The following is a 20,210-nucleotide window of genomic DNA, read 5'->3' on the forward strand; positions in this document are numbered from 1 at the left end:
CAAGACAATACGCAGAAATACATACCCAATATCCCCAATAGTTGAATGTCTGGGCCGGAATATTAGGCAATCATATTATAGGTCCATTTTTCATTGATGGAAATTTAACGGGTGATTCTTATTTACAACTTCTTGAAGAGGCAATACAACCTCGTATAGTTGAAATAATTGAACAGGATCCAAGATGGCAAGATGAATTTATCCATTTTCAACAAGACGGTGCACCACCCCATTATGCCCAGTAGGTTCGAAATTTTTTGAATAATCATTTTGAAGGACAATGGATTGGCAGAAGAGGTCCAATTGAATGGCCAGCACGATCACCAGATTTAACACCACTGGACTACTTTTTGTGGGGATATTTAAAGTCTAAAGTTTATGCTACACAGCCAGCCAATTTGGATGAATTACGTCGTAGAATTATTGATGAACGCCGAGCTATAACTCCTGAGATGTTGAATAATGTAAGAGCAAAATTCGAACAAAATCTTTATTGTTGCATGGAGCAAAATGGCGCACATTTTGAACATTTACTCTAAATTTCCTATGTGAGTTACCCTTATTAGGTGTTACTTTTTTTGTGTGTGCTTTAAAAACAATTATTGGGATTTATTAACCCTAAAACAGTTTTTTAAACTTTTCTGTGTCATCAGCATTCAAGGAAATCAGCAGGTTGTATTCGTTGTGTAGATAAGTTTTTAGTATGATTCACTTTTTTGTCAGAAGCATAAAATATCCACGTCAAAAGGCAACCTTCATAAGGAGGTGCCACTCAATTTACCTAAAATGTAAGGGTGGTAACCAACCCCATCCCGCGAAAAAATTTCTTCATAATAAACAAATAATTCTTACTTTTTTACGAAATCAATTGGACACGTATTAGCAGGTTGTCATAAAAAGCAAAAATTTATTTTTTTATGAAAGTTCTGAACGTGAATTGTACCTTAAAAACAATTTGATTTATTTTAAAAAGAGTTGAACTCAATAAAAATACCTTTAAATCTTCAAATTATCTAGAAAAATAATCGTTACAAAAATTTTCTTTTAACAGAGATGTAAAGGTATTCGAAAGACCATTAAAACAAGGTGCCACTCGACCAACTTTCTCTATCTAAATATGGGTCGTCGGACGCACCTCTACGAGGGGGTGCGTACTACAAAAAATCTAATTAGTCAGAAAGGTGTCCCCCTTTAATTAGAAATCGACGTGTCCGAGCTTTTTTTAAAAATCTTACTTTTTATATTCAAAAACGGCTCTGTTAAGTTTTCGTTGTTACACACTGTATAACCATGACATAGAAGAATAAATGTTTATTGATAACGAGCTACAAAAGCACCTGTCATTAAAACGGCAAAGCTCTTGAAACAACCTAAAACATCAAGATGTTTCTAAATTAAATATTTTCATTATTGTCTCTGTTCTACTGAAGTTTCACTAAATATTAATAAACGATTGTTTTGCTGGGGTATTTCTTTCATTAAAAATATCTTCTCATTCTCATTAACTTTTTATTTTTATTGTTGTTTTATAATTTCACAAATAAAAATACAGATAAGTTTCACCACATTCATATATACGAACAGCACTGTTTTTTCTTCTGATAGGTCTCAAGCTGCTTATTTTCTGTCATTATTTGTATGTAATAAACAGTGTGGGTTCAGGGAACTAATTGCACCGCACTATTATGCTCTGTTGGGAATTATTCACATTTTCAACTTTCACAACATGAACGTATTCAAATATTTGATGTTGTCATGGAAGGTACCTTAGTTTTGATAAGCCGTGGAATCAACCTAGGATGCGGGTAGTTCAATGATCCACAGGAATTGTGAATTGTGTACATTCTGAATGAAAATTGAAGGAGTTCTGCTGTATCAGCTATTCTGAAGAAAAACTATGAAGATTATGCAAAACTCTACTACAATCCAACAAACTTCAATATTGTTCAAGTTGAGAAGTGTTTCTATTTCAAGATTAACCAGTACATGGAAAGGAAACGAAATAAAAGAAAATATGGAGAAAACCTTCGAAACCTTCAAACAAGTACCCGATATAGTCGATTCATTCAACATTGGATTGACTCTTAAAATTTGATGAAAAATTAACAAGTTGATAAGTAATTTTGAAAGTAATGCACCCATTATTTTAACTCTATCCAACTCTAACAGGTTAATGTCATTTATACAATAAATGAGTATTAGATACATGGGCTGTTCAAAAATTAAGGTGTTCAAATTTCGCATGCTACATACAGTCTATCAGTGAATTTTTTTATGTTTGTTCGAACAAATCTTCAGGGTTTGAGCTGTTTAGCATGTTTACTTTGTTGGTGAGAGTGTTTTGCGTCTTTCTCTATGTTTTGCTATCGTAAAAAATGGAGCAAAGAAATCTATTCAAATTTTGTGTAAAAAATGGAATGAGGTGCTTAAAATACTTGAAATATTGACAGTGGTATACGTTGATTGTACTTTGAATAAGAAAACTGTGGTACAAGCTTTTCACAGAAGGCCGAGCAAATATGAATTATGACGCTCTTCCTAGACGCCCCAGCACATCTATAATCGATGAAAATGTTGAGAAAGTGAAATTGCTGAAGATATCGGCATATGGCTAGAACTCCCGATGCACTACGCCACGGTAATAGAAGAAAAAGATGAGCAAAACCGTGACATTTGATCAAACTTGCCGTGCTTTTTGGTCTTGGCCCTTCTGGGCTCTTCCATTGGGACGATTGAACTTTGATTTCGATTCGTTACCAGTTGTGACTCTCCTAAGTAAATCTGGATCACCGTTGACGTCATTAAACATTTCCTGAGCAATGCCTATGCGGCGGTATTTTGGTTAAAATTCAGCAATTTCGGAACGATCTTCGCTGCCATGCACTTCATGCCCAAAGTTTCCGAAAAAATTGCATGGCCTGAGCCAACCGATATGTCGATATCCTCGGCCACTTTACTCTAGATAACTAAGCCAAAAGATTAAGTGGGGAATGGGAAAAAATACCAGCCTGATCCAAACAGAACTGGCTGGTATCTCAATGGCCACAAAAGAAATAACTAGGAAAGGAATTTCTGGCAAAAACATAGCAATCTGCACTGACAGCAGACAAGTCCTATTAGCCTTGAACATGTCACCTCAGGGCTAGTACTAGAGTGCCACCAAGATTTAATTAAAGCCTCGGTAAATAATAACATTATCCTGAGGTGGGTTAAAGGGCATGACAGGAGTAAAGATAATCGCATTGCTGACTCTTTAGCCAAGGAAGCGGCTAGACTAATAATTTTAGGACCCAGTGACACTTACGGCTTGATCATTTCGACAATTGCGGAACTAGCCAAACGTTAGTTTGAATTTTGGAGGAGTTAGTGGAGGAGCACATATTGAATATGAGCACGGACCACATGACAACGGAGTACACCTTTAACACAAACTTCACGAGCAAAATCATAAGCCGTGAAGAGTGAAAGACCATTAGTCATCCCGAAAACATGTTTGGAAAAAACACCTGGTATACAGATGGATCAAAGACCAAACATGGAACGGGAGCTGGAATATACTGAGCGGAAAGAAATCTAAACTACAGCTATCCGCTAGGACTATACACATCCGTCTTTCAGGCGGAAGTGTATGCTATCTTGCAGTGTGCAAGGCTTATTAAATTGAGACCTCAAGGAAATGAACGGATCATTTTTTCAACAGACAGCAAGAGCGCACTACACTCACCCTCCATACTCTACAGATACTGATACAGATCCTCAGCAACTTCTCTAATAGTAATTCGATGATTCTTTATAACAATTTTCTTTCCTTTCTCAACAAAAATCTGAACATGCTAAATAGCTAAAACTGTGAACAGATTCGAAACGAGTATACCGAGATGAAAAAATTAAAAAATTGCTAATTAATTTTGAACATCCACTTAATTTTTTGAACAGGCCTTGTACATTAGATATTGAATTATCAATGATGACCTGGAAAGTAAACTTTGCCATTTTAATTTCAACAGTCTTAATCGTACGAAAAATACAGAGTGAACAAAAACCTCATGCGTGGTTACATACTCATAATTGTTATTTTTCTTCTTCTGAAACAAACATCAATTGGCTGACTCTGTACCATCAGAACAATGGTGTTTACATACTTCCAACACAATGTATAACAGGAAATTTTATGCGCTGTTGTAGATTTGTGAGGTGAAAGATCTTGGGATTCTACTTCATTCAAAATCATATCTTTTGTGCAGCATTTTCAGTGTTCTATTGTTCAAGTGTAACGTCACACTTGGCATGCATTGCCAAGTGTGTGAAAATGATACATCAAATGCAGAAGATATAAATATACAACTATCAAAGCAACTATTAAGCTTATGGCAACAATAGAAAATATATTTGGTCAACGTAAGACAAATTTCAATGCAAATGTTTTGAAAAATATGATTTGTCCCTTCTTAGGTTTACTAGCAAATTTAACGGTTTTACGAGGGTGGTCTGAAAAGTTTCCCTCCTCTACTTGAAGATGTTAGCACTTATAAATAAAAGCTGGTGAATTTCGTTGTTCATCTGTTGACAGTTACTCACCAAAGTTTCAGCCATTTTGGACGCGCAGTTTTTATGCATTAGTCGCTTCAGTAAGTTGATGGTGTGTTTTCATGAAAATGGGCAAAATCGAGTATCGATCTGTCGTTAAATATTAGTTTTTAAGATGCAATACGCCTGCGCAAATCAAAGGTGAGTTGAATTATGTGTATGGGAACATCACAGTAAATTTTTGGACAGCTGAATTTAAACGTGGCCGTAAGAGCTTGGGAAACGATGAACATTCCGGACGTCCAAAAACTGCAACTACCGACGAAAACATCACCATAGTTCACCAAATGGTGTTAGACGACTGCCGAATTGAAGTGAGAGAGATAGCAGAGGTTATGAACATGTGAAAAAAGAACGTTTTTGTGCGATTTGCGCACGTTGAGATTCCAAACACTGTACTTCAAAAGGAGAACCGGCTCCAAAACATGCAAAAACTGATTTTTTGGCTGGGATAGTGATGGCGACTGTTTTTGGGATAGTTATTTTAATCGAGTATCTTCAAGAAGGAAAAACCAGTACAGGAGCATACTACGCATAATTACTTGACAAGCTGAAAGAACTGTTTCACCAAGAAAACGCATCGTCTCACACCTAAGCGGTTGCCATGGAGAAAATCCACGAATTACGGTTTGAACTGCTTGACCATCCGTCTCACTCACCAAATCTATCCCTAAGCGATTCAATTCAATAAATCCCAATCCACAAAGTATTGCCAAAGAAGGTGTAGTTGGTTACTGATGTCACTAATATTAGATTTATAAAGAATGTATATCATTTTAAAGATCATAATACTTGGGTACTACAGGGCCGAAAGTTAGTCAAGTAATTTTTTGGAAAATAGATCTGCCTACCTATTTTCGATAAACTGTTACATTGCACAAAAATAACAATATACAGATGTCTCCTCATCCAGCTTCAGCTTCTTCTATACATAACCCACACTGTTTATTTTCATAGGAAGAAAGTTTGGACATAATGGGGCAATACAAACCCGAAATCTTTTGTTAAAGGTAAAAATCATCATCTCATTACGTGTGCTTGCATGCTTGATTTGTTTAAGAGAGTATCATCAATATTTCTGTTGATAGTAACTTATTATTTTTGGTATGAACTTTGAGTCATTTCATCTATTATGGTGGTTTAGTATGTTCACCAGAAATTTGTTCAATTTTTGTCGAATTTGGATTGTTAAGTTGGCGGAAATTCGGTCGAAATTTTGAAGAAAGCCAATTGCTTAATTGTCGACGTTTTGAAACTTCATTGTTTCATCTGCAGGACTCTGAAATATAAGTCCTGATGGTGAAATAATGAGTTTCAAAACGTCGACAATTTAGCAATTGGTTTTTTTTCAACATTTCAACCGAGTTCCAGCAAACTTGACCTTCGAAATCATATTCAACAGTCGCCATCCTGTTTAACTATAATATTTTTACCGAACCTCTTATTTAAAAAAAATTATAGCAAACAAGTCTTTTTTCTAAGAACATACTTAACTTCACCAACCTGTCTCTTTACAATATTTTTGTTACTCAGATATTATTTATACTTTCAGGTTGCACGTAGGTATCCATTGTCCATAAATTATGATTCTGCTACAAAAATAGTAAAAGATGAACATTTCAAAACTAATCAATTCGTACTTATATGGTTTTATTGACTTTGTTGTATGAAGGTTTTCAACTGTGTTCTTGAGGTAGAAGTCAAAGTTGAAGAAAACTTGTTTTTTTGTCAATATTTCGGAAGTTTTATAACTTTTCTCGAACATAGTACTAGTACTAATGAAATTTTCTTAGATAGCCCTTTAATTGTTACCGTAAGTTTCCATTTATGAGTTTCTTCGCAGATAGATAATATTTGAAGAACCAACACCAAGAACCAACCTAATTGTGTTGTATTTCCTGTAAAAAAATTGCGTTTTATTTACTTTTGGCTTCACTGACGAAGGCAATAAACTAGAAACATATAAGGTCTCCAATTGATTATAGCAAATCCTTGAGGAAATATAGAGAAAGAGTGGGTATGGCGATGGGACCGAAAGACCCATGTATGTTGAACCTCAAAACGATGAGTAGCCACAATCCGTCTCGTATTTCCGATATATTCTGCTCTTGGTGGAATCAAATGTGCCAAGTCACTTGAACACTTTCCGTGAAAGTATCTCTAGAAGAGAGACAAATCCCCAGTCTTTCTTCGATGTTCCAAACTATCAAAGTTGTTCCCTGTCTCCAGTTAAGCGTATGGCTCTTTCCTGGAAGGAATCCAGCAACTTCAGGGTATACATGACAATACTGATCTGAAAGTCGTGTTCTGAGCTTTATAAACCATCAAAGGCTGCTAAGGTGTGTACAGATTTCTGGTTTAGAACTGTGTTCTAAGCCATTGAAAAGCAGTCTTTGCAATTCCAGCGACATGATTTTGCCAAGGCATATTGGTGTCTTTTTTAACACCCAAGAAACGTATCGAAGCAGGAAGCGGAATTGTCTGTCGCGACATTATTATATCCGGTTCGGAGACATTTATCTTTTTGGAGAAAATCGATGCCTGGGTTATTGTAGCATTGAATTGAACCTGGTTACTTCCACTCCAAATCGCTTCTAGATCCTTAATAAGATAAGTAACCTCTTGCTGTCGGTGAAGATGTGCCCCCGCAGCCGATGTCCTGGAATCTAAATGGAATGACGAGACAAGTGTGCTGTCGTCAGCAAAGCAATATATTGCTTGCTGCAATATATTGCTTTTGCTTCTTTCTTTGATATTGAGGGTGCATTTGATAGTACCTACTTATGAATCATCCATGCGTCAAGGGAAAAGACATCCTAGTCCATGGCAAATATAGCAAAATAATGGGGAGGGGCATTCAACAGACGCTAAGTATTGTTAGAGGATGGATTGGGAAGAAAGGGCCAAACAAAACGCCATCCAAATCTACCATATTAACATTCAAAAGGATTAAGATAGAGGGATTAGGACCTCTGAAATTTCGAGATGAGCAGGTTAACTTGGAATCGCCATATAGAAAGAATGAAGAGAAAGGCGGAGGTAGCCCTGATGATGACCAAACACATCTAAAGAAAGACAGAAAAGATTGATGGTTGAGCACATAATAACTTCCACTTTTCCTAGCGACCAAAGATAAAATAAGCCACCGCTATTGACAACTTAAATGGGTGAAAAGACTTACCTATTTGGTAAAAACTGGAGCAATATGAAGCACACCAATAGCAGCATTGAAAAGACTTCTGAATCAACTACTTTTACACTTATGATGCACTGTTTGGAACCTTTGGTGTAGTAATGAATATTACTGGAGTATTACTTTTACACTATTACTTTTACACTTTGTATAATGGGGAAATGAGAGTGGTACAATTCAGAGGCACTACCTTTCCGGTTGAAGTCACAAACTTCGCTCGCTAGAAACTCCTCGTATACAGATGTGTCGAAATCCGAACATAGGATGGGAGCCGAACTAACAAAATGTCTGAATTAGTGTTCTTCCCAAAGAGACTGAATGAGGAATGACGTGAAGAACCGAAACAGCTGGCGAATAGAGATAGATTGACTCTGCACTAAGTGTTAGGACATTCTGGAATTACAGGCAACAATGAAATCTAAACCAATCATTGGTGAAGTCATATCAGAGAAACCTTAGGAGCAAGCAAGGTCAGTCAAATCCAGGAAAAGATCGGAAAAAAATCAATGATCCATGACCCTGTATTGTTTTCCGCACAATCATATCTTTAACCATTTTCAAAATAGCAATAGTTGGACAATGGAATATGTAACACACTCAATATCGGTTTTGGAAATAGGATTAAGGTTTCTGTATTATGTATTTATTGCTTCAAGATACAGTCCGATAAACCAATTGTAATACGTGTTGAACTTTTCCAGATGGCGTTAACGAGTGTAGGGAAGCTCCGTAGAGAACCCTGCACCAAATGCGCGCTTCCAGTATTCATAGCAGAACGTCTGAACGTAGGAAAACTTCTCTTCCACCGCACCTGCTTCCGCTGCGCGCGGTGCGACAGTCAGCTCACTCTTGCCAACTACTACGAAACAGAAAACAGCGAATTCTGCTGCGAAATCTGCCCGGACGAGGAGAAACTCATGTCGAAAAAAGCTACCGAAACGCTCCTTCTGCGATCTCTGAGCGACGAAGAGAAAAGCGCCAGTTTGAAAATGATCACCAATGACCCAGATGAATTCAGCACCATGTTTGAAACAGCCTTGGAAAGCGTTGGCGGAGACAAGAGTTCGGGCTCAGATTACGCCCAAGCTCGGTCTCGGTTCTTCAAAGCTCAGATTGAAAGTAGCGATTCGGGGGCTGATGAAGAACCCCCCGATCTTCCTAAATCCTCACCTCCCGATCTTCCGAAATCCTCACCCCCCGATCTTTCAAAATCCTCACCCTCCGATCTTCCGAAATCCTCACCCCCCAATCTTCCTAAATCCTCACCTCCCGATCTTCCGAAATCCTCACCCCCCGATCTTTCAAAATCGTCACCCCCCGATCTTCCTGAATCCTTACTCCCCGAGTTGGCCAAGAGTGACAAGACTGACCCCAAGGACATAGTAGTGGACAGTGCGCGATCCGATAGCAGTTTTCCTGACAGACCTACCAGTGTAAATATTAGTACTAAAGTTAGTGTTAACAAAAGAGAAAGTTCCAGTCCTAGGCTGGATGAATCTCGTAATGTTGTTACCAAAGATGTATCCGCACAAGAGGGTGACGTTTCATTGGTCAAAGCTCGAATGCGATTGTTCGAAAGTAATCACTCTAAAGATTCTGATATTAGTAAGTCTGATGTATATAGAAAATCACAAGGTAGTGAGAAAGTGCCTAAAAAGCAAGAAAAATCGCCCGTAATAACCATTCCACTTATTAGGTTAGAAGAGTTAGAAAATTTCGACGACCGTTCGAACAGAGAAGATGATAAAATCATCGCTGAACCAATAGTTTCGATAGATAAGGACGAAACAAAACACAGCATTCAAGAGGACATTGTTTCAAATAAAGACATTGTTGAAGAAACCCCGTGCACTAATCAGGAACCGGAAGTAAAGCCGGTTCAGGATAGTCCAATCAGTGACAAAACAGAAAACGTAGAACCTGTGAATGAGGAATCAATCCCAGCTCAGGACATTGGTGTTGAGCCAGAAGACTCGATCATCATAATAGATTCCATGGAGGAAAACGTTGACGATATTATACTAGTAGATGACTCACCACAGAAGACTGATCCCCCAGTAGCTGATGCTAATTCGGAGATGAACGATAATATCAATGATGAATCTGTTATAGCACAGCCAAAAGAGAGCGAATACTCTTTCGCATCTACTGTGTCTGTAATTACATTCGACGACAGTGAAAAATCCCCTAGTGCTGTGAAAGAAGACGAAGAGGTACCTCCACTGAAAGGACCCTGTGAAGAAGAAAGCCCATCAAAATTGTCCCTGGCAGATAACTCGATTTCCTCTTCATTCACGACTTCAGCAGAATACCCTGCAGAACTGGATCCGTTTGGAGAGGAAGCTGAGGTTGAAGAAGGTAAACCTGAAGACTCTTGCAACCGATCCCTCAATCCTTTCGGTAGTGAGGACGAGGAAGAGCAACCTGAACCGAAGAAAAAGATTATACCGAGTGTTTCAGACGGACTCATAAAAGGGACTCCAGATCACCTCTCCAGGGTACATGTGGAGAGGATAAGCATAAATCCCTTCGATGAAGATCCCAGCGAGAAACCTTCCAAGCCTTTGGTAAGTCCGAGAATGAGGAAGAAGAAGGTAATTCCCAACGCAGCCGATCGAGATATACAAGGGACTCCTGATCACTTGGCAGGTGTACTTATAGAGAGGGTTAGTGTGAATCCATTCGAGTCTCCCCAACCAGTAGCCAGAAAGAAAAAACTTATTTCGCCCACAAAAGGGAGCCTCAACCCGTTTTCCAGTGATGATGAAGACCAAGAAGAGGTGGCTGTTAAACAACCTGTACCAAAACCAAGAGTATCAAGGTAATATCTCAATCAATTTTAAAATAATATACAGGGCGGCTACTCATAAGATTTTTTTCTAATATAATTTCATTATAGCCCTAGCCCTGAAGGTCATCTATTCGAATTAATGTGGATGCATGCATTCTATCCGTACCACTTTGTAGTCACTATACGAAGGATAAGTCTTTGTATGGTATCGCTCATGTTGGTGGCATTGAAAAAAATACTCACAACCATCCTCGTATAAATTGCAACACATTCAACCACTTCAAGCGGCTTGCGCTTGTCTGTAGGTGTTCTTCAATTATATGCAACTGCATAACGAAACGTGTCAAGTTCATCAAGTCGTAAATAAATTTCATCATGAACCACCGGATTTTCTCGTAGAAAGTATATAATACCCACATTCCGAACGGAATAGTTTAATGATACACCATCGTATCACACAGATATCTAATTTACCTACATAGATAAACCCGAATGACCGTTATTACAAACAAAACAAAACAATGAGCATCAAGAAAAGCAGCGGTGGCTCAGTACGATTCTCATTCGTGTTGAATTAACTTCTTGGTGTTAGTTTACTACAGAAAAAAAATCGGAAACGCGGTTAAATTCGAATCGGTTCGTCCCTTTTCATGCTCTGCTCTAGCAGTGAGTCATCAAACTGGTTAATATGCGATAAGTGTCTCCTACTGCAATAATATCTTCATTGTTTTATTGGCGGTGTTTTATTCAACTTCGACTGAGAATATTAGATTAGTAATGCTCAAATATCGTGTCACTAGGACGTCAGTTCAACCGCAGAGCCGAAGCCTAGGGAGACCGGACAGTTGTCCTTGAACACGAAGATCAATTTTGGGTCCAACTCCTCGATTTCGAGTGGTAGTGCGTACGGTAGTGCGAGGAAGAAGAAGCCCGCTCCCAGGCCGCCGATTCCGACGAAATTCGATGAATCCGCCAACAGTTCCTTGACTTCGAGTCCAAATCACAGTTTGGTAAGTTATTTTTCATTATAGCGCGTCAGATATTGATAGTATCAATGCCCTACGTATTTTTAATAATGTTGGTATGTTAATCTGATCGTTTGCATGATGTGGGTGGTTGTACGTAAGAGTTAAAAGTGAAAAGAAAAAAATTTTAATCGATCGCGTCAGATTTTCTAAGGGGGTGTTAAGTGCAACAAAAAAAAGCTCTCATTCAATAATCTGACGATTTCGATCTGACGCAAACTCTCGGCCATTATTATAATGTGCAAAAAAAATTCGCCATTTTGAAATACTCAAGCGCATCAGATTAAGATATATATGATTCATCTTTATGTTTTAGACGTGCTGTCTCATAATCTGACGATTATCTAGAGGGATTCGCTTAATCTGACAAAAACAATATTTTTTTTAATTCAATTCATTGAACTTTATTGATTGGAAAAGCTCAGGAAATAGCATGCAAATAAATTAGTGTATGTTTTTTAAGTAGGATACTTGTATTCTAAAAAAAACTAATTTTTTATATACAATTGATTAATTAATGAAGAAAAGAGAAATGAAACTTTCTATGTTTTTTACCACTTTTATTTTTAACTAACGTTACTGCAGTTTCGTCCTATAAGGACATTTTCAAACTTATATTTTGTATAAGTTTGAAAATGTCCTTATATACTTATATATTGTATCAAACTTATATATTATATAAGTTTGAAAATGTCATTATATATTGTATAAGTTTGAAAATGTCCCTATAGGACGAAACTGCAGTAACGTCAGTTACAAATAAAAGTGTTAAAAAACCCAATATATTGATCAATGAAATCAAATGTTATCAAAAAAAATTATATTAGCCTACGAACTTTTTAAACCAGCTGTTTTAATTTTTTAATTATCTCAAACAAAGTTTTCGTTGATATTACTTTCGAAAAATCTCTGATGTAAATAATATATAATAATAATAAAGATCTTTATTATTTTCAAATAATATACATATAGATTTTAACATTGTATGCAAAAAAAAAAAATAAAAACATTTCTGAAAATAAAGGGCGAAGTTCATTTTCTGCAGACAAACGATAGTTTTACTACGAAAATGTTCTTCCACTTAACCCTAATACAGTGCGTCGAAGAATTCATACGCGTTTGTACATGTAATTGACAAATAGACAATGAGAGAAATGAGTGATAAGTGACGAAAATCGTTATGTTTGTTGGTTTGGCAGCGGGGCAGAGGGGTATCTAGACTTGTGTTTTGAATAAATTATTTTTATATTCTGATCTGAAGCAAGTAATACTGAGGTTCTTCAAACTTTCAGGAACGGAATTATATAAATTATAAATTTGGTAGGTGAAATATCGTCTGAACATTTCAGTTTTGAATTTAGGTGGGGATAATAATCCTTTAAATCGTAGATTTAAATTATGTATGTCTGTCCTGAAAGATATTTTGTTGTACAAATATGAAGGAGTTTTAGATAGAATAATTTTGTAATATAAAGTGACCGCATGATGAACTCTTCTATTTTCCATATTCAACCATCCAATCTCAATTAATTTATGTGATATTCTCTGATTTTTCCTCACGCCGTATATTAGCCTCAAACAGGAATTCTGCACTTTTTGAATTTTATTTTTGTAAATAGTTGTTAAGTTCGGACCATAGACAGAGTCAGCGAAATTAAAATGTGATAAAACTAATGTTTCGCACAGTTTCATTTTGATTTTTCGAGGAATTAAATGCCTGTTTCCATAAATCAGTTTTAGTGAACCATATGCCCGTCGAATCAATTGATTAACATGTTTTTCGAATCTTAGGTCTGCCTCTATGATAATGCCTAGGTTTTTAGCTTCTTCAACAACAGGGATCAATTCATTATTAATTTCTATATTAATAGGAAACTGAAATCTAGCCCGATTATACATAGAACCAAATAACATTACTTTAGATTTAGTAAACAATGTTTAGAAGCAAAATTAATGAACGTCGCCAGTTCCCTATTAATTATTTCAGACGCATCATCTGCTAACTGCGGAGGAAAAGTGTGATAAATCTGTGTATCATCATCATAGACATGAATCTTACATTGTTCCAAAGATTTTATTAAATTGATGGTATACACAGAAAAAAGTAAAGGGCCCAGGATTGAACCTTGAGGCACCCCCGAGTTCAATGTCATATATTCGGACTGATTTGATTCAACTTTTACACACTGTTTACGATTGTCTAAATAATTTTGTATAAAGCCAACAGCCGATTCTGAAAAACCTATATAGTGCAAAATATTAAGCAGTAATTTGAAGTTGATAGTGTCAAATGCTCTGCTGAAATCCAGCAGTACCAATATTGCACACAGACCTTTATCCATTGAGGCAATGATATCATCGACTATATTAAGTAAGGCTGTCGTACAGCTGTAGCCTTTACGAAAGCCAGATTGAACAACAGGCAATAGTGAGTGGTCGGCTAAATGCTGTCTTATCTGTACTTCAATGGATCTTTCTAGAATATTGGAAAGCATGGGTAGGATACTTATTCCTGATATAAAACTATAAATAGATATAAATGAGTGCTATTGATGAGATAGAGAGTGTACATCTTATTTTTATGAATCATTCTAGTATCTCCAATATGAGTAATAATATCAGAGTTACTTTATTTGAATTTGGAAACCATGTATCATACTCAACTGCAAGATAAAAAAAATTAACAGATTTCGATCTAGTACAATCAAAAATATACCGGGTAGCGAAAATTCAATTCCACACTACTGCTATCTCGGTAACAGGAGAAGATACTATGATGGTTGGATTAGACAAAAAAAAATGCGCTTTTCAGAATGGAATTATGTTGCTCCCCTAGCTAATACCACGAAGGGCGTTGGATTATATCCAACAGGTGTCAGTGCGGGATTCTTCACAGAAGTAATTCATGCATATGATATTACAACAACTGACTGAATCGATTTGTATATAGGAATAAAAGTTGTTTGTCCTTATTTGAGTATTTGGGCCACGTCGATATGCAGGTGGTTTGTATCTCGACAGGCATAGGGGGCGATGACAAATATGTTCCACAAACTGGGCTTCAGCCTAGGTTGAGGAATGATACTCTGAAAGGAATTCGATTTTTAATTATCGGACATCATCGACTTCATGTTGATGAAAGACACTGCACTGACGAGTGTCCAAATAGTCAGAAAGCGGTCTGCAATCATTAAAAATCGATTCCGGCAGATGTATCGCCAACAGCATATGGAGGAATTATATCTGTGAAGAATCCTGCGCTTACACCAGTCGGATATAATCCAACGCTCTTCGTGGTATTTGCCAGGGGAGTAATTGGTTTCTAATATGTGTCAGTCCACAAGCCTACTGTGTATCATTTTCACTATAAAGAGTATTACAAAAACTGCGACACGTGTTTCGCTATACAATAGCTTCCTCAAGCGGAGTTTTCGCTAGCGAAACACGTGTCGCGGTTTTTGTAAATCCCTTCATAATGAAAATCGTACAATAAACTGTATTAATCAGTTTTACTATGGATTTTCATCTAGTATCGGCCAGTTCTATTCAATTATGAAATTGTTGAGTTTGGTTTTTCTGCTCTGTAATTTTTATCGAGCAAAATTTGAAATAATGTATGAAGGTTTTTGATCGAACTTCTTGAGGGCTACAATATGGACTCATTTTACTTTTTGTACGACGATTTTATTATTTCAAATACGGGCCTTATTTTTTTCAACAAATTATGATGGCTTTCTGAATGCTACATTCAACTATGTACCACTTATAACATTTTCTCGATGTTTCACCTTAAAAAATGTCAAATCTGAGTTGATTGTATCTGAAATTTAATAAACCTAAACTTGAAGCCTGTAATGGATATCAAATAATCAATTGTATTTGGAAAAATGTCGAAAATATTCAACTCTGAAATTTCGTGAAAGTCGTTATTCGTTTATACGACAACAAGTTATCGTCACGTGAATCAAGTTACCATTTCCTTTCATTTTCATTCGATCCATTGTACCCGAGATTGTACCCGAAATATTGGAAATCAATACTGAAGTCATAATATCGTAATGCTATTTCTCTGAATGAGGAAACACAACACGAAAAAACACTTTATAGTTCATTCTAGTTGAAAGAGGTATGCAGTAATTTGCACTGATGAAAGCATTAGTGAAAGAGGCATTAAAATTTGCTATAAAAAGTAAAATTGATGAGGGTGACTCTGAGTTGATGAAACGTCGCACAAAAAATAAAATAAGTTCATATTGTCGACGACTTATTCACATTTTTTGACGTTCGTTTAGTATTGTTCCGTCTTTTACATGTTTTTCTATTATAGCAATATTCACCCCATTCGGGAGTGAGACACAAAAAAAACAAGAAAGCTCCTGCTCCTCCTGTTCCGAAATTTGCTTCGACGCCAGTTTCTGCTCAGAAAATGAAGGACTCTCCTATCACGTTCCCATCTCCAATCAAGATGGAAATAACGGAAGATGCTGAAATTCGCAAAAAGATCACTGACGACAATATTGAATCAGAAATCGGGACACACGACGAAAAGGACGTCAAGGATGAAATGAACAGAAATAGGCGAAGTCAAGATCTTTCAACACAAAGTAAGTTTTCAAATGAATAATAGTTCAAAAAACTAAAGGAACAGGCTTTAATAGCATATGCACACATCGGAAAAGTCTAGGGATATTTTTAAAAATGGCAATTTTTTTTTTTAGATCGCTTTAGGGAAAAAAAAGTTGACGGGTGATTATTAAACGAATGTAACTTACAACAAAATTTATTGAATGGTCAAAAATACTGAGTGCGCATATAAGCAAAACTAAAAAAAAATATGGCTCTTTTTTGGCACCCCGAAAAAAATCATAATACAAAAAAAATTGGAATTAGTACAAAGTATGGCCTCCACGCTGGTTTATTACGGCCCTACATCTATCGTGCATCGACAAAATGAGATTGTCAATGTCTTGTTGAGGTACATTTGCCCATTCAGCGATTAAAAGCTCTCTCAATTGAAACGTTGTGTGAATGTTCCCCATATGCGGAGTATATGAAGCATGTCCCACACATGCTCGATGGGATTCAGGTCCGGTGATTGTGCTGGCCATGGCAATACATCAACTCCTTCGTTGGTTAGCCAGTCAGTCACTAGACGCGCGACATGTGGACGAGCATTATCGTGCATTAGGTGGAAGTTTTCACCAACAGCACCAGCAAACGGACGGACGATAGGTAGAAGAATGGTGTCGAGGTACTGTCGAGCTGTGAGGGAGCGATTTGGAAAAACGAGATCGGTTCTGCCGCAGATCATGATTCCGCCCCATAGCATTACTGTACCACCTCTGTATGTGTGGATTTCCTGGACTTGTCTCAAACGTTCATTATTTCCAGGTCGTCTCCACAGTCTTACTCGACGAGAATCTGGATGAAATCCAAATCTGGATTCGTCTGTAAACAAAACTGTGGCCCAATCATTTGTTGGGCCACAGTTTTGTTCGTTTGTTTTGTCCTATATATGGACATTTTCAAACTAAAACAAAATAAAAGTGGTGAAAAACATAGAAATTTTCATTTCTCTTTTCAGCAAATAAAATTCTTATTCTTCACCTCCGTTATTAAAAATTTTCTTCATTTCAGAATCCTCCTCAGATGAACATTTACCAAGTCTTTCCATCCCGAACAAAAGCACGTACGGCAAGTGGAAAAGGAGAAAAGGACAAGCCCCATCCAAGCCCATACCCCAAAAAAGGACCATCAAATGCTTACCGATGGCTGAAATCCGTCGAGAGCTGGAATTCATTGAAATCCAGCAGCAGGGGTTGGAAAAGCAGGGTGTCCGTTTAGAACAGATTATTCGAGAAAAGTGTGAGGGCACAGAAGCAAACACCCCTTCCAATCCAGGTAAAAACCCTCTCATTAACCACTAGATTATAAAATCAATTCAATATTATTATTTTTAACTGTGTGGTCTTCATTTTGCAGAAGATGATATTCCTATTGATGTTGAAGATTTGATACTGCAACTCTTTGAACTAGTGAATGAGAAGAACGAACTATTCAGAAAGCAAACTGAACTCATGTACTTGTAAGTATTTTTACTATGTAGGATTTGTAAGTGGAAGATATTTTTTGGTGTCCTGCAATGTCACCTGATTTAGGTCCTTTAATTTTTTCAACCTCTTTCATACAGCTATACAGCAAGGTAATTACTAGCTGAATAAAAGAAAAAGGGGAAATGATAATAAGTATACACATTGTTTCAAGTAATGGGGAATGACATCAGGACCTCCAGAAAAATGTGTTTAATGTTTAATTTCAGCAATTGAAACAGAACTTTTCTATGATATATTGCACTTTGTAGCTTCCAATGAATGACCTGTTTCAATTCCAAAACTATTATTCAATAACAAAAGTTATTTTGGTGTAACATATGAAAGTAGTTGTTTGGAATGAAATTTTTCAGGTAATTCAATGTCCATGTATATGTAATTGTTTCGAAAGAGCTTTCTCTTCCACTTTCTTTCTGAAAGAAACTTATGTGCGTGTAAAATGTTTATTTTGAACTCAGTTGCTCTTTTCCTTTCTTCTGAAGTCTTCCACATTGTGTAATCTGTGTCTTGTGACGTGTGTGTGTCGTCTGTATCGTGTGACGTGTGTGTGTCGTCTGTGTCTTGTTAAGCCGTGTGTGGTGACGTATGTGTCGTCTGTCTTTTGTATCGTCGTCCGTCTCCTGTATCGTGTGTGTCCTGTGACGTGTGTGTCTCGTGACATGTGTGTCGTCTGTGTATTGTGTGTCTCGTGTCGTCTGTGTATTGTGTGTCTCGTGTCGTCTGTGTATTGTGTGTCTCGTGTCGTCTGTCTTTTATGTCATCTGTCTTTTGTGTCGTCTGTGCCGTGTGTGTCTTGTGCGTCTGTGTCGTGTCATATGTATCTTGTTTCATCTGTGCCGTGTGTTCTGTTTCGTATGTCATCTGTGACTTGTGTATTTTGTCGTCTGGCTTTTGTGTCGTCTGTGACTTGTGGCTTTTGTCATATATCTTTTGTGTCGTTTGTTTTGTGTAGTCTGTCTTTTGTGTGTCTGTATTGTGTGATTCTGTGTCGTCTGTCAGAAATTTAAACAGAACTCTTCAATGATATATTGCATTTTGTAGCTTTTTATGAATGACCTGTTTCAATTCCAAAACGATTGTTCAATAGCCATATGAAACTAGTTGTTCGGAAAGAATGTTTTCCGGTAATTCAAAAGCTTTCTCTTCCAGTTTCAATCTAAAAGAAACGTATGTGCGTGCTATACACATCTTTGTTAAGAGTTTATTTTGAACTCAGTTGGTTTTTTCCTTTCTTCTGAAGTTTTCCACATTTTTAATACAAAGATGAAGGACAAGAAAGCTTTTTTCCTAAGAACTAATCTCTCCTAAAAAATATTCCCGTTTTAATTGAAAACTATTTTATTTCAAAGACGAATTCCACAATTTCACATACATATACACATTCTTATGTTGATGTATATGAATTTTTTGTTTAATTTTATACATATAGAATTATATTTTTTGGTTTCAATCATCAACTGTTTTTTTAAATATTACTGGAGTGTTTTCCCAATACCAAATCGTTACTTTTAACACCTCGACACGTGTTTCGATCACCAAGGAAGATTAAGGAAGAGGAAGATTAAAACAGTTTAATCTTCCTCTTTGAAGATGATCACTTGGTGATGGAAACACGTGTCGAGGTGTTAAAAGTAACGATTTGGTGTTGGGAAAAAACTCCAGTAATATTCATTACTACAACAAATGTTCCAAACAGTACATCATAAAAACTGTTTTTTTCCTATAGAAGAAGGCAACAACGACTTGAAGAGGAACATGCAGATGTGGAGTATCAAATAAGGTGCCTGATGCTACAACCGGAAGCAAATAAGACAGATTCCGATAAAACTAGGGAGGAGGAGCTGATAAAAAGGTGAAAAATTGTGTTTATCTCATTATTTCCAAACGTTTGGAAAATTAAATATAAAATTATTTGAACAATGTATGAATTAAATCAGTCATTTGAAAAACCCCAATTGTCTGCATACCGAAACTTGTGAAAAAACAAAAACAATGGTGAAATCTGCATTCAAGAAACATGTTTTGTGAGAGTTTCACTTGACAGTTTTACGAAAACGCAACACATGTTTCGCTGTACACTTGCTTCCTCAGACATATGTATATTTGATGCTTTATATATATTTTTACAAATTTAGGTACCTGAATTTCAAATACCTGAGTTTTACCTACCCAATTAATGTTGAAAATGTGTACCTCGCTGGTCATTCAGTATATGATGCGAATTCTTAAATCCATTTATTTCTAAACATTCTAAGAGGCTGAGTTTCAAACTTTCCCCTTCTAAATGTAACACGTCATAGTCATGATTGAACTCATGTCCTTCTGTTAAAAGATGATTTGCAAATGTGGAATTGATCTTTCCATCCAAGAAACTACTTCTATGTTCTTTAGTTCTTTGGGAAAAAGTTCTCCCCGTTTGGCCAATACAAAGTTTTGAGCAAAAGCCACAAGTCGATTTATATACTCCTGATCTATTCGACAGTGAAGTTCTCTCTTTATTGTGT

General features: G+C 36.7%; 1 protein-coding gene across 1 annotated transcript in view; it reads left to right on the forward strand.

Annotated features, from left to right (window-relative positions):
• Positions 1-20,210, forward strand: part of MICAL-like (protein) — a 136,037-nt gene that overhangs the window by 115,139 nt on the left and 688 nt on the right. The window contains exons 9-15 of the mRNA XM_074175785.1: positions 8,482-10,601; positions 10,680-10,824; positions 11,372-11,581; positions 15,924-16,200; positions 17,234-17,497; positions 17,579-17,681; positions 19,433-19,558. Coding sequence (XP_074031886.1) covers positions 8,482-10,601; positions 10,680-10,824; positions 11,372-11,581; positions 15,924-16,200; positions 17,234-17,497; positions 17,579-17,681; positions 19,433-19,558 — 3,245 coding nt within the window. The remainder of the gene's footprint in view (positions 1-8,481; positions 10,602-10,679; positions 10,825-11,371; positions 11,582-15,923; positions 16,201-17,233; positions 17,498-17,578; positions 17,682-19,432; positions 19,559-20,210) is intronic.

This window comes from Leptinotarsa decemlineata, unplaced genomic scaffold, assembly GCF_025532065.1.
Source record: "Leptinotarsa decemlineata unplaced genomic scaffold, Ldec_3_MD MMD2_tig00001064_RagTag_RagTag, whole genome shotgun sequence".
Classification (NCBI taxonomy): domain Eukaryota; kingdom Metazoa; phylum Arthropoda; class Insecta; order Coleoptera; family Chrysomelidae; genus Leptinotarsa; species Leptinotarsa decemlineata.